This window comes from Genypterus blacodes, unplaced genomic scaffold (assembly GCF_046128005.1).
Source record: "Genypterus blacodes isolate CSIRO-AG114 ecotype Tasmania unplaced genomic scaffold, CSIRO-AGI_Gbla_v1 ptg000052l_1, whole genome shotgun sequence".
Classification (NCBI taxonomy): Eukaryota; Metazoa; Chordata; class Actinopteri; order Ophidiiformes; family Ophidiidae; genus Genypterus; species Genypterus blacodes.
The window spans coordinates 2,813,291-2,826,496 of NW_027466864.1; the positions used below are offsets into that span (position 1 = coordinate 2,813,291).

At 45.3% G+C, this 13,206-nt stretch overlaps 1 protein-coding gene across 2 annotated transcripts; it reads right to left on the reverse strand.

Annotated features, from left to right (window-relative positions):
* Positions 1-225: 225 nt before the first annotated feature.
* zhx1 (zinc fingers and homeoboxes 1) lies at positions 226-13,067 on the reverse strand. Of its 2 annotated transcripts, XM_076150357.1 has the most exons (8): positions 12,577-13,066; positions 10,549-10,872; positions 9,706-10,208; positions 8,140-8,346; positions 7,515-7,730; positions 6,984-7,148; positions 5,514-6,761; positions 226-5,419 (listed from the first exon to the last, which is right to left on the reverse strand). In XM_076150357.1, the coding sequence occupies exons 2-8, from the start codon at positions 10,754-10,756 to the stop codon at positions 5,147-5,149; spliced, it is 2,820 nt and encodes a 939-aa protein (XP_076006472.1). In that variant the 5' UTR covers positions 10,757-10,872; positions 12,577-13,066; the 3' UTR covers positions 226-5,146. The 2 variants fall into 2 exon arrangements, with proteins under 2 accessions (XP_076006472.1, XP_076006473.1); XM_076150358.1 differs by lacking the exon at positions 6,984-7,148 and having other exon boundaries at positions 12,577-13,067.
* Positions 13,068-13,206: the final 139 nt, after the last annotated feature.

The following is a 13,206-nucleotide window of genomic DNA, read 5'->3' on the forward strand; positions in this document are numbered from 1 at the left end:
TTGACTTTTGGAGGTGTTGACCTCTCTGGCTTTGATGTTTTTATTCAAGCAAATCACCTAAATCACATCTGCCAAAAGAAAAATCTCACTCCTGTCTGCTGGCTTGTTTGTATACTTGTTGGCAGAATTTATGAAAAAATGTGGGATCATTTTTGGAAGTGTGGTTCCATTCTGAAGCTGCTCTGGATCCTGGAGTTTCTTAAATGGTTTCAGAACATTATGAGATAGGGTACTTTTTAATATTTTGCCATTTCTTTCAAAAATAACATCAATTTCAACAAACAACAAAATAGATCAGGCATATATGTATCCTATGATATATATTAGTATCAGAAGGTGCACTTTTGCCTGGAACCAGATAAGGATCTGGATGTGGCTGACCTAAAACAAGGTTATACAGCTGTGAATGGAACAGCTGCTTAGTGACAAATAGGACCACAAACGTGCAACAACTGCTAATGTATAGCTGAGATGATGCTTGATGCAGTAAACACTTCTGATGCATCTGTAAAAAAGCTACACAGATAAATCCAGAAATAACAGGATGTTTACGAGTCATTTCTCTCTCTCTCTCATCCTTGATGGAGGCATGAGTTGCTATGGAGGTTCCCTTCTACTTTGACGTGTCAAATCCCCCCGTCTGTGTCTAGGGAACCAAACTGTAATTACACTCGTCATTCAGTAAAACAGGGCACTGCTGAAAGAAGAAATGAGGAGAAATCTGTTTGGTTTGTGTTTAAAAACCCGACGCACATCCACAACAAGCAGCAACACGGAGTAAAAACTGTTACTAGGTAAAGAGTAGATTAGAAAACTGGTTGGGAATGACAGAATGACATGTCCATTTCATTGTAATGGCTTTTAAAAATCCATTCTTATATTAAAATTGTGACAAGGGTTATTTTTTTTTTTTTGCCAAAGATGCTACAGCTGCTCTACAGTCATACCATCTGACTCGGTGTCTACATACAGAAAACAAGCGAGGACTACAATATATTGAAATAGCAGAAGTACAGCGTAGGATACAGATATGACATTTGCATACAAGGACAGCAGGTAACTACTCAGATCACAATAATAGCTCTTAGCTCTACCGCACAAGGTTAACTGGGATACATGATGAGTGTCAAGAGAGAGAAAAATCACCACTCAGTTGAGCAGACATGGCGCCTTCAGGTTACAGCACACACCGTCTCTGTATTAGTCAGGTACTATGAGAAGAGAAACGCCGCCTCTGATTCTACCTACAGGATCCTCATTCTCCCGATATGTGTGGCTAAAATATCAACCGTGGAGGCGGCTTTAAGAGTGGTCGACGTCCAGGCAGAGTCTCAAAATGTGATGGGCGAGGAAATTGTTGTTGTTGTCCCGTGAAGTAAAAGGTTGTTAAAAGTTCAGGTCGCATTTGACTGTCTGCCGTTTTCCCCGTATTGAGACTTTAGAGAGCTGAGGAGCCAAAGAGCCGGCCCCGGTATTTAATCAGGCTTTCTCAAACATCCACATCAGCGTATGTCTGATCTGCTGAGTTCTGATTCTTTAACAAAAAAAACAAAAAAAGTACCAAAAACCCACTCGGGGGGGAGGGGGCAACACGGAACTCTAAAAACTGAACCTACCATTTCGAAAAAACACTTTTCTATTGTTCTATTGTACATATTGTATGAATCAAGCAATCCCACTGACAATCTGGACAGAGCAGTAATGTCATGGTTTTCATAGATAGAAACATATAAAACCATTTAAAACAGACGTGGTGTCTAGTAATACACAAAGAGCACACTGTCAAAGATCATGGGCTGGATACCTGGAGCCAGGATCAAGCCTAACCTCGGAGCTTCAACATAAACAAAAGCCGGTGTGTAGCAAAAAAGCGGCGTGACGTTAAGCACAGGAAGGAAGTCCTGCGCCAGAATGGCAGCAATGTCAAAAAGCTGTTCAAAAATGGATAACTTCATTTAAAAAAAACGTGTCTGGGTTTTCCGTAATCCAGTTTGGCTCATGGTCATTAAGCCCCTTCAGGGTAACAGTGTTAAGGCCTGAAGAAAGAACTTGGAAAGCGTGTGTGTGTGTGTGTGACATAACGTAACGCCACCTTCTAGAAAAGAATAAATCCATGGTTGCACAGTAAACTTGGTACTGAAAAAGTCCTGTTACAGTAAATGACATTTTTTTAAAGCTACACCAAGAATACTTATTTCGCCAGGATTAGGCTTCCACTGTGCCAAGTATACCAACCCAAACACCGTATGTACAAAAGGATCTGTTGATCGTCTTGGTTATTGCATGCAGTATGAGACAAAAGGCTGGACCTTAACATTCTCAAATCTCTTCTTTTCAAAGCGAGGCACTTGTCAAATCAGGATGTCAAATGTGAACTCAAACCCCCCCCCCCCGACAGAAAACACCGCTGTTTGATCTGGAATGCTGATGAGTTCCGCCTCCTCGGGTGCCGGTATGAATTTTGACAAGTGCCTCACGGTGTAATGCGTTCAATTCTAAACACCAAGGTATCAGTTTACGGTTGTGCAGAAGTTTCCAATGTCAACGTCCGAAGGCATCTTTTTTAGCGTCGGCAAAAAGCGGAGCTGGATCGTGCGTCACGAGTTTGAACAATGAAGACATCAACGGGACAATGTCTGATGTCCAAAGCTTCCTCCTCTCCTCCTTCCTCCCCTCATCCTTTACTGTCAAGAGTGAGTGAAATAATGTTCAAACAAGCATAAGAGCCAAATAGGCACGTAGGTTTATCTGCAAAGCTTCATCAGATTCTGTCCACCCCGATCAGAGAAAGAGCTGCAGGTGAGACGGTTTTGATCTCTGGTCTGTGTGGTGAGGACAGGTAGAAAGAGGATGATGGGTATTTGGTAGACCTGCACCTGCAGTTTGGTGAGGGAATGCTGTGCTGTTCCTTCAGGCACCACAATGCACTCTCGAGAATTCCTTCCTCAAAGACAATGTCCCAAGTATGTCTTATTCAGTCTGTTGAGACGTCCGCATTATCCTGTCTGTCTGTCTGTCCGTCTGTCTCACAGGAAGGTGCTAACATGTAGTAACAGTGGACTGAAGGACAGGGACACGTGGAGGGGAGGGGGGAGGGGGGCAGCGAACAACACATGGGAGAGTATTCTCATGCATTTAAGCAACGATACAAAACATAACACCAAATACAACACACACCCCCCCCCACACACACACACACACACACGTACACATTCAAAAGGAGCAATGCTTCAAAAATGGGGCTCAAATTGTGCAAATTTAGTTCAAAGAAAGCAGTGGGTGATTGTTCTCTATGATTTCTTTGAGCCATACAAACATCCAACTCAAACAATACATATTATTAGAAAAGTGGGTAAATTGGTTAGAGTTCTCCTGCTGAACACAGCAAGACTTAAAAAAGGCAAAACACTGGTTTAGTTTATAGTCATATAAAACAGATTTGGTCTCTCAGAGCCATTTCATGGTATAATAAGAGATTAAGGTGCCTAATCAGGATTTAATCCACTATCTACAGAAGTGGACAAAGTGCATTTCTTTTCGTTTAGGTGCTTCATATTGTTCTCTTCAGTGCAGAACTGAGTGAAGATGATTTATCCCACATACTGTCAAAGAGCGTTTGTCCGGGTCAGGACCCAAAATGATTCACAGGCCTGATTCTGACATAAATAAAGGCAAAGTCATGGTGAAAACTGCAGTCTTGCCGATGTGTCGAACTGCGTATTGAAATTGGAGTTAAATTGGAGCAGCAGCTGGTGCCGGCATTTGCATGAGCGAGGGATAAACCCTGAACACTGAACTCTCTACTCTCTGACAGACCGGTAGCTTTGTTTACGGTGAAGATGTTTGACTTCTGTCTGTCTGTCGGAGGCGGATTCAGCAGTGGACTCTGCGTCACGTCAGCTACTGCTTGGTTCACAAACCGACTCTGATTAGAGGATTAAACTGTGGCTCACATCTAAGGAGAAGACAACACAGTGAATTTTGGCACAACGGTCTGTCTCAAATCTGTGACAATCCCTTCAAAAAGGCGATACAATCACAGAACATTCTACAGAAATATGATTGAAAAATCTTAATAGTGAGATGTTTACGGAACCATTTTTTGGATTTATGTTTCTTCAGAATAGGTGGATTGTTAAAAAAAACTATAACTGTAATACAAATAAATCAATCAACCACTGTTAAGGGAAGACTTGCGTACACATCCTGCATCATTTAAAATCATTATGGCATTGGCATTCAGCATTAAGGTACTTTAACACTTAAAGTGGCATTATCAATTATTGCCATCTTCTTCCGCTTCTTAGGTTAACGTGACTTCCAGCACTGATAAATGTCGGATTTTCGCAAAATGACTTCACGGTGCTTGAATAAAGACGACGGACGACTAAACACATCCGCCGGCTGCCAGTAGATTAAGCTGGAAGTGAACTGGGTGACATCTCTAAACCTTTAAGCACCCTTGTAAACACAACCGAGATATGGTATTTTTCTCCTGTCGTGTTAAGTTTGAGAGCCCGGGATGAAACCTTTTGAAATGCGTCTTTAGGATTGTATGGACAACAGAATAACCGACACGGAAAGGCAGCATCACTGTGTGAATACATCTGCTGCATTCAAGCAAAGAGTGCAAATTGATTAAGGATTAGGCATGTAAACTGTCAACCTTTACTAAACTAAAAACTTTAATGACAAGCCGTGTTCAACAGCTCGTCTCAAACTGGATTTTTGGAACTTGTTTTTTTGTTTTTTGGATCTATTTCTATCGTTCTAAGTGGTAACACACGTTGTCTTCTCCGTCCTCCGCTCGTTTGAAGCGTGACACGTTTGATCGTATTTGTTTTGACATAATTACCTAATCGATGTGCTTTTGAATCAGAGTTGGCTCCGCCCCTTCATGTTTCTAGGTTTGCAAGGATCTCAGTCGGTCAAATACACGTTGGGACTGAGCTAAAGCTGATGGTCCATCTTTAAAAAATTACGTTTCAAAATTGCACACAAAAGTGAATTTGTTGCAAATGAATAGACATGCAAACCAAATGGAGAAAGGACTTAGTTAACCGTCTCAGTACTTACAGTACTAATGACACAGTATTTCACTCTGTAATGTTTCAGCATGTGGAGCCACGTCTCTCCCTCGCTTCCGCTAGTCCTCAGAAACCGATAAGGATTTCCGGACACTACGTGATGGCTCCCAAACCTCGCTGTCATCCGAATCATCGCCAATGTCCTCCTCCTCCTCGTCTTCGTCCTCGTCTTCATTGCCCATTCCGATGCTGGTCTGCTCGTCCGTGGCCATGGCCGTTTCTCCCTGCGCCTCTCCTGCGTCCTCGCCCTCTGTCCTCCCTGCGGCCGGCTCGTGAAAGGGGTCCAACCCGGTGTCCACCCGTCGGTGCACCTCTGCAAACCACTCCCTCACCTTTCAGGTGGGTAAAGGTTGCGTTAGTTTGTGTTGACAGAAAGAGATCTGAAGACAATAAGCATCCTGGTGTTAAAGAGAAACATGCTCCTACCTGTTCGTAGCTCATGTTGGTCTTGGTCACCAGCTCGTCCAGGTCTTGCTCATTGAGGAAGCGGTGTCTCAGGTAGTACTCCTTCAGGATCTCTCTCCCGCTCTTGGATTTCTTCGGCGGCAGCGGCCCGTCGACTTCGGATGAGGCGGACCGTCTCAGGTGCTTCCTGGTCCGGGACCGTCCCCAACCGCGATTCCGTCCGCGCCTCTTCCGGTTGTTGTTGTTGTTGCCGCCACCGCTGCCGCCTGCCGTCTTATTACCTCCACCGCCGTTCAGCCCCTCTACGTTGCCGCTTTGGTACTGGAAGAACCATTTCAGGTTGCCATTCTTCCAGGAGTAACGAGAATCTCCAAACCAGCTGACGATGTAGGAGCGAGGGAGACCGCTTTCCTCTGCCAGCTGGTCGTACTCGTCCGGTGTGGGCCACTGGGTCCGTACGAAGGCACTTTTCAGAACATGGAGCTGCTCTGGAGTCTTTTTACTTTTATCTTTCATGTCTCTGCTCGCGCTGCTGGTTGTGGGCACCTGCTTACTCCGCCCGCCAGGAGGGGTTTGGCTACCTCTGCGAGACGAAGAAGCAGAAGGCGAAGAGCTCAACCCTCCTGTTCCACCTCCTTCTCCAGCCCTCGCTTCATCCGTCTCCCACTTCCCTCCCTCGTTGGAATCGGGGGAGGAGGTGCTGACATTTGGCATTTTCCGTCTCTCTGTGAACCAGGCGTCGATCTCCCTCCGGGTCAGTTTGGTTTCTGTCCTCATTCGGCTCAGTTCTTCGTCTGACGGGGTAGTGTTCTTCTCAAAGCTCTCCTCTAGCACCACCAGCTGCTCGGGCGTCTTCTCCTTAAACTTCTGCAGCGTGAAGTCTGGAAACGGATTCCACGTTTTGGGACGCGCCTCCTTCTCCCTCACGGGCGGAGTGCGAGGAGGATGCGGAGACGTGGGGGTCTCGTCGCTGGAGTCGATGATAATGGTGGCGTTGGCGTTGCTGCTGCAGCCGCCGTTTCCTCTCCCGCTGCCGCCGTCGTGGAAAACGATGACGTGGCTGTTCTTGGAGTTGCGCTGGTTGTACCTCGTGTCGCTGAACCATTTCTTGATCTCTCCCTTGGTCAGGTTGGTGAGCTTCATCAGCCGGGAGATTTCCGCGTCGCTGACAAAGTGGTTCTTCAGGTAACTGGCTTTGAGCTCTGCAAGCTGCTCTTTGGACTTCTTAGGCCGCATACTAAACGTGTCCGCGCTGAGGGCTGAGTTCTCCTTAGAAAAAAAAGGAGAGACATATCAAACAGGACCTCCCTACAGATCGCTATGTGCCCAGTAATGTATGCTTTCGAGAGACATTTAGCCGTACAAATCATTGCGTAATCACTCTGTAATACCGCACTCTGTCCGACACCTCTTTCAGGAAATGACGGGCTTGTCGGGTCACAGCAATGAAAGGAGAATTGTCTGACAGAAAGCAATAAGTGCTTTCCCCACCTGTGGAGAAAGAGAGGGTGGCTGGACAGTGGTAGCCCGTTTCAGTTCACTGTTCAATGATGTGGGCTGGCAGGAAGCTCTGTTGGAGCTCTGGGACTGGCTGGGCAGCCCTGCCACAGTCAAGGTGATGGGACTGGTCACTGGAAGGCTCCCACCTGGGCCGACCTACACAGAGTCAGAAAACCAGGTACAATGGATACACAGAACGTGTCGCTAAGACAAAGAGCCAGATGGAAATTGATTTGAACATTTAAAGTGTCTCAAATTTGAGTTAGTGTTTGTTTTCTTCCACCCTGATTCACACAAATGAGCCTGGCCAGAGACCAAAACCAACACGTCAGGACAGCCAACCAAGTCAAAGAGTTCAATCGTCCCAGCTCACCTTTTCACTTTGCATTCATTTGGTCATGTGATGTGACACATGAGCAATGTCATGTTTGTGATCATGTGGTTCAATCAGTCAAATCAATGTTAACAAGGCATTTCTCAAAGCTCGAGTCTGGTTCGTGTGTGTATTGGGTCCTTATGTACCTGTGTGAACACCAGGCCGGGCTGGCCCACTATCTGGCAGGTCTGAAGAATGGACTGCAGGCCATTGGCTGCCGCTGAAAGTTGGTGAGCGGGTATGACAGTGATGGTCTGGGGCACGGTGTGAACGGTGCCGTTAAACTGCTTCCTCCTGGCCTCCTCCACTTCCTCTGGAGTCCAGCTGACACCGTGCTTGAGCCTCTGGGCTGAGAACCACACCTGGGAATGCATACAGGGAACTTTGTAGTAGTTGGCAGAATCAGGGAGTAAAGTGGAACTGGAAAAGAGTTTTATCAAGTATGACTACCATACAAAACAAACTCTTAGATAATACAATCATATGTATACATGCTCAGAATATACATTGGGTCAAACCATGCTGCTACTAAGAAGAACGAGAAAGCATTGCAACAATGTTTGGTTAGACAAACTAAAACAAAAAGTAATACAAATATAAAATAAATATAAAACAAAGGAATTCAAAATGTGTGCATTTAAAACAATAACTACCTAACAGATGCATTCTAAATCAACAGATCCATATATCGTTCATCAAGTTCATCTCTGTGTGTATACAGTCTAACAAACAGCCAGAGGTGAAAAAGTGACATCATCCTTTATTATTTACCTTGATCTGCTCTTCTGTGAACTGGGTCTGTGCAGCCAGGCAGCTGATCTCAGCCATGGAGGGGTAAGGGAACTTTTTATACGTGCCTCCGAGCAGAGGGTTGGTGTCCATGGCTGCGCTGTAGGAGGGGATGCTGCTGAGCGGGATCAGGAGCTGAGGCTGAGCTGCTGCTGCCGCATTCTGCTGAGCCTGGAAAGCAGACAGCACCTGAAGAAACAAAAGGAAAATAGGGTGTAAGAAAGGACCAGGAAGGAGGAGCAACATTAAAGAGAGGTGAGCCAAGACGGGACTCAAGCTACATCCTGCTGAAGTGTCTCTGAGCAAGATGAAAGATGAGGACCACCTGCAGGCGAGCTGCTCTGTGGCTGATGCTGGCTGACCTTCCTGCTGTGGGAGGGTGGAAGGACCGTCCTGGTGCTTTGGAACGATTCAGGCCATTGTTGAAAATGCACATTTCCAAAAGCACATCTGATTTTTGTTCTCTTTTTTTTCCATTTTACACAGATGCCACATAATCCAGGCAGGTACTGGTTTCCCTCCATTTCCCTACAATATGAGAACCAACTAGCATCTAGCATCTTTCTTACATTGGCCATTTTCATTTTGAAATAGCAGGAAAAAGCACATTAATGATGGCCGGGTCCAACACAAGGGTTACCACACCTACATGATAAGCAGACATTAATAATATAATTGGTCTGCTGCTGTAAGAGTAGTTATCTCATTATCCTGATTATCAGAGCTGGTCTTGCTTATTCTGCATCCCTGGGAATGTACGTAAGTAACATACCACTTATTCAAGGGAAATTCTGCTCTATCTATGTGATTGAGTGACATATTTATTGTATTTTCAATGATCAGCTCTTTTATAGGGAGTGCAGCCTCCAGTCAGTGCATCACAACCGGACTTAGTCTTAACTGACTCTCCTCGTAAGAGAAATAAAGTGAAATGGTTGAAGTCAACTGCACAGTGACATGCAGTACAGTATGCAGTGTCAAACACATCCAATTAGGCTGCAGCATTGAGAGTGTTGAGCCCATGGACTGCTCGAGGTGTGGGTGTGCTGCTCTGCTCAGCCCTGACAGCAAGTCACATACACTGCAGCTTGTCATCAAACAATGGATGACAGGGAAGCGACAAGTTTGAATTCACATCCATTGTCATCGGCATCCATGTCCCATTGCTATATTTAAAAGGAACTGAGGACATTATCCACTAAATCAATGTCATATCAGAGAGTCAGGGCCTGAATGCAATCCCTGAACAAAACCCCAAAGGGTGGAACAAACTGTGGTATCGTGAGGCAGAAGGTACGGCTTGTGATTAATTTTCAAGCAGTGAAATGAACAATGCGACACGATTTGTTCCCAATCTCAATGTTACATCAAAGTCTCATTGAAAAGGTGCGATGGATTCCCCGGGTTGCCATGTTGGAATTCTTTCTCATCGTAACACCACAGTGCTGATCTGAACTGTAAGTTGAATCATGTGATGCATTCATATTTAACAGATAGGACTCATGTGCTGCTGCAGTGGGTTAACGAGGAGGTCAGAATGATCTCTACCTGTGCCAGGCTGGCAGGCAGCACTGCGGGGTTTAGAACCGACGATTTCCTCTGCTGCTCAGAGGACGGAGGGCTGACCAGCAAGCCGCCTCCTCCGAGCTTCATGGAGTCGTGCAGCAGCATCTCCACAGGCGTCATGGGCCCCAGAGGAGCTTCGATGGGCTCCTGCTCCCCTCCAACCTCTCCCTCGCCGCCGCCACCGCCGCCACCGCCTCCTCCTCCTTCGAAACCCTCTGCTGCCTCGTCGGCTGATTTAAGGGACACGGCTATCCTCTTGGGCTCAGATTTACTCTTCATCCTCATGATTGGGGTTTTGCTGAGGGAGATGGCTGTAACCGATACAGGGTCTGCTGCTGCTGCTCCTCCTCCCTCCTCAGCGGTTTCGCACTGTTGCGGCAGGGTCGGCTTGTCGCTGCCAGGATCCTCCGGAGCGTTTGCAACACTGCGTCTCAGCGAGGGACAGAGGACCTCGCTGTCCTCAACAGGAGGAGGACCAGGTTCATCTGAAATGACAACGGCAATTTGACTTTAAACAAAATATCTATCATTTAATTCCATTTCGAGGTTCAACATCTAGGGTTATAGATATGTAGGTGTATTGTTGACACCTCTGGCTTGTACAGTAGTTACTATTTATAATGTAACTATTTATCATGTACACGGCACGCCCCAAGTCTATCGTTGCGACGGTACAGTTGAAGTCATTATTCATTATGCCTGAGAAGAACCTGTTCTCCATTCAATGACAGGTCAGTACAGATTCTAGAGAGAAAAACACTGGAAAAACTGGAATCCAGATGATTCAGATGTGATAAGATGTGTTACTTTGTAAAACAATTGTACCTGTATCCGGTGGGGTGGGGACAACCACAACGGCCTGATCCAGCTCCTCTGCGGTTGGACCTTCCTCTGCTCCCTCCTTTGTCTTCCCCTCCACCTCCATATCTTCCTCCATTGTTCTTTCTATTCTGCCTTCCACCTCCTCCTGCTCCACCACGTCGGTAGGCAGCACCATACAAGGTGTGTTCGATTTCCGGCGGCTCGACATCATGAAACCAAACTCTGTTAACGTCTACTCAGGCTGGAGAAGATGATGTGACAGAAGTGTGAGGCTCACGTGTCCGCGGTGGCTGTGTTCACATGATAGAGTCCTGGATTTATGTTTTTCTGTAAGAAGACACAAAACAAATGTGCATGGTGTGACACAAACATAAGAGAGAGTAAGGAGTAAAGTTTTGTTTACAGGCAGCCATTAAAGGTTAGAATAATATGGTTTCTACAAAGACAGACATAAATTATAAATAGATGTTTTAAATCCATTTGGCTCATAAGGCATTTTAACACATCATAAGCCCATTTCAAGGTGGAAATCCATTTGACCTTGCAAGGTTCTGCATTAGAAGAAAATCATAAACCACAGCAATGTGAATAGTCAATTCATTGTTTAAAACATTTAGATCGATTGACAAAGTAATAGCATTTTAAAGACATGCATTTGGGCTTTTATTCTCAATCTCTTACATAACCAACAGACAAAAGGATGACTCGTGTAAGTTGCAGTCCTAACCATAATAATCATGCATACACTTCCAATTATGTAGCTTCATTTGAGTCTGGATGGGTTAGTTTTAAGTGCAGAAAAAAAGATCTACCTCATAGGCTTTGTAGCTGTTTATTTTTCAACATCATCTCCTTCCAACTTGACACACTTCTGTCAACAATGCTGCCAATGTTCCTTTAGTTAATACGACCTCTTGAGCTGAGACAAATTTTGTGTCTGAGCTAAACTAGCCGTTTCAAATGTTTGGGAAAAGGTGAAAGTCTGAGGGGGACAAATCTGTTGAATAGGGTGGTGCTGAACTATTTCAAAGCTAAAACCGTGGGTTGTGAACAGCAAATACATTATAGCTGCATTGCATTGGCCTGGTATAACACACAGTTTGACCTGCTGAGCCTAAGCAAACGATGCTGATGTACAAAAGCACCTGAGGGATTCAATTACTGCAACTGCAGCTGTTGATCACTTCCTTATCAACTAAACCGACTCACCAATTGTTGTTTTTGCTAAAATACTTGGCAGTTCAGAACTCTACCATACATTAATGTGTGTGAACCCTGTAGTGCTGCACACACTGGGGCTGGGTTGGATGGAAGAGCTGCTCAGGGACGGAAACACGAAAATGTACTGCCTCATTCAATCAGCCTGATTATAGATGTGGGCCTGTAAACTAATTTATAGGATGCAGCATAGCATAATGTGATTTACATTGAGTACAAACATCAGTGACAAAGAGTTTAGATTTATGGATGTTTTATTGTTCCATTGGTGTTAAGAGCAAATCCAACTAAACTCAGTTCACTGGAGTGGGATCTACTTATATAGTAGACTTACAAAATGGCATAAATAGATACTGCAGGCATGTGAAGCTGTATCGTTAACCCTTTATATGTGTGTCTCATTTTGATCACTGATAGCTCATGGTTTCACTTTATAGCGTATTATTTACCACAATAACACACACATATTTAATGGTCACTTTTAAGATTCAACTGCAACAAGTCCAGGACAATTTTACACGACTAATTGAAAACTGTTTGCCCGTAAAGCCATTTTAATCTAACATACACTGTAACGTTATGTGTACAGTGAGGCTACGTTTTACTGGCGGCACGAGCTCATTTGCATTAGCAGCTGAATAATTTTGAGGTATAAGCTAGCTCCTTCGTTATTGTTTACTGTAAAGTAATTAGATCCCAAAAGTGGACACGTTTTAGCTCTACAGCGTGAAGCCTGGGATGTAAATGTGGGCCAAGCATCCAGTGTTAGCAGGGCCGGTCAGTATTATTGATCCTGTCTGGCGGTAAACTTACTGGAAGTACAGAAATGTGCAGTGTGGCTACCGGGCTGTCGAGACGAGACGAGGGCAGGAGCTGTTAATTTCCAAGCTCGGAGCTCCGCAGCGTTCAGCGTCTCTGTGCCGATTCCCCTAGCCGCCGCTGTCGCACCAACCCCCGGCTGCTCATCCAGCCCCCTGTCTGGCCGGGACTGCAGTATTTCGGCTTGCGGGTCTCACAAACCCACCGGAGAGGGGCGGACACAGGCGGAACCGACGAGACTCCCCGTCTACGTTACGGCTCCCGTCTGCAGATGCTGGAAACACCGGACATCTGTCTCTCTCCCCGCGGTGCTATATCACGGCGGTGTCTTTTTTTTTTTGAAAAGTTATTCCCACGAAATGACCGCAGTTACACCAAAGCCCGCGCCGCCACTTTGCTGACCCAATTCTCAGATTTTTAACCAGCAGATTTTTTTTTAATGATCAAACAGCGTCATCGTTCAATGTGATACGTCCTGACGTCATTCCTCGGCGACTCTCTGTGCTCCTAAATTCTTGGAAACTTAACATAAACATATGACATTTTTACTATTTTAGCTTTTGTAGGTAGTGCGGATGAAGTTGTCCTCCTTCAGGGGTAAACACCGTCACAAAGGCGGCGTAA

Excerpts from the sequence above, each read along its gene's own strand:
- zhx1 (XM_076150357.1), bottom strand. The coding sequence starts at position 10,756 with ATGATGTCGAGCCGCCGGAAATCGAACACACCTTGTATGGTGCTGCCT. Across the intron at positions 8,347-9,705 it reads TGCCTGCCAGCCTGGCACAG|GTGCTGTCTGCTTTCCAGGC; the intron begins GTAGAGATCATT and ends TTGTTTCTTCAG. Across the intron at positions 7,149-7,514 it reads CCGGCCTGGTGTTCACACAG|GTCGGCCCAGGTGGGAGCCT; the intron begins GTACATAAGGAC and ends GACTCTGTGTAG.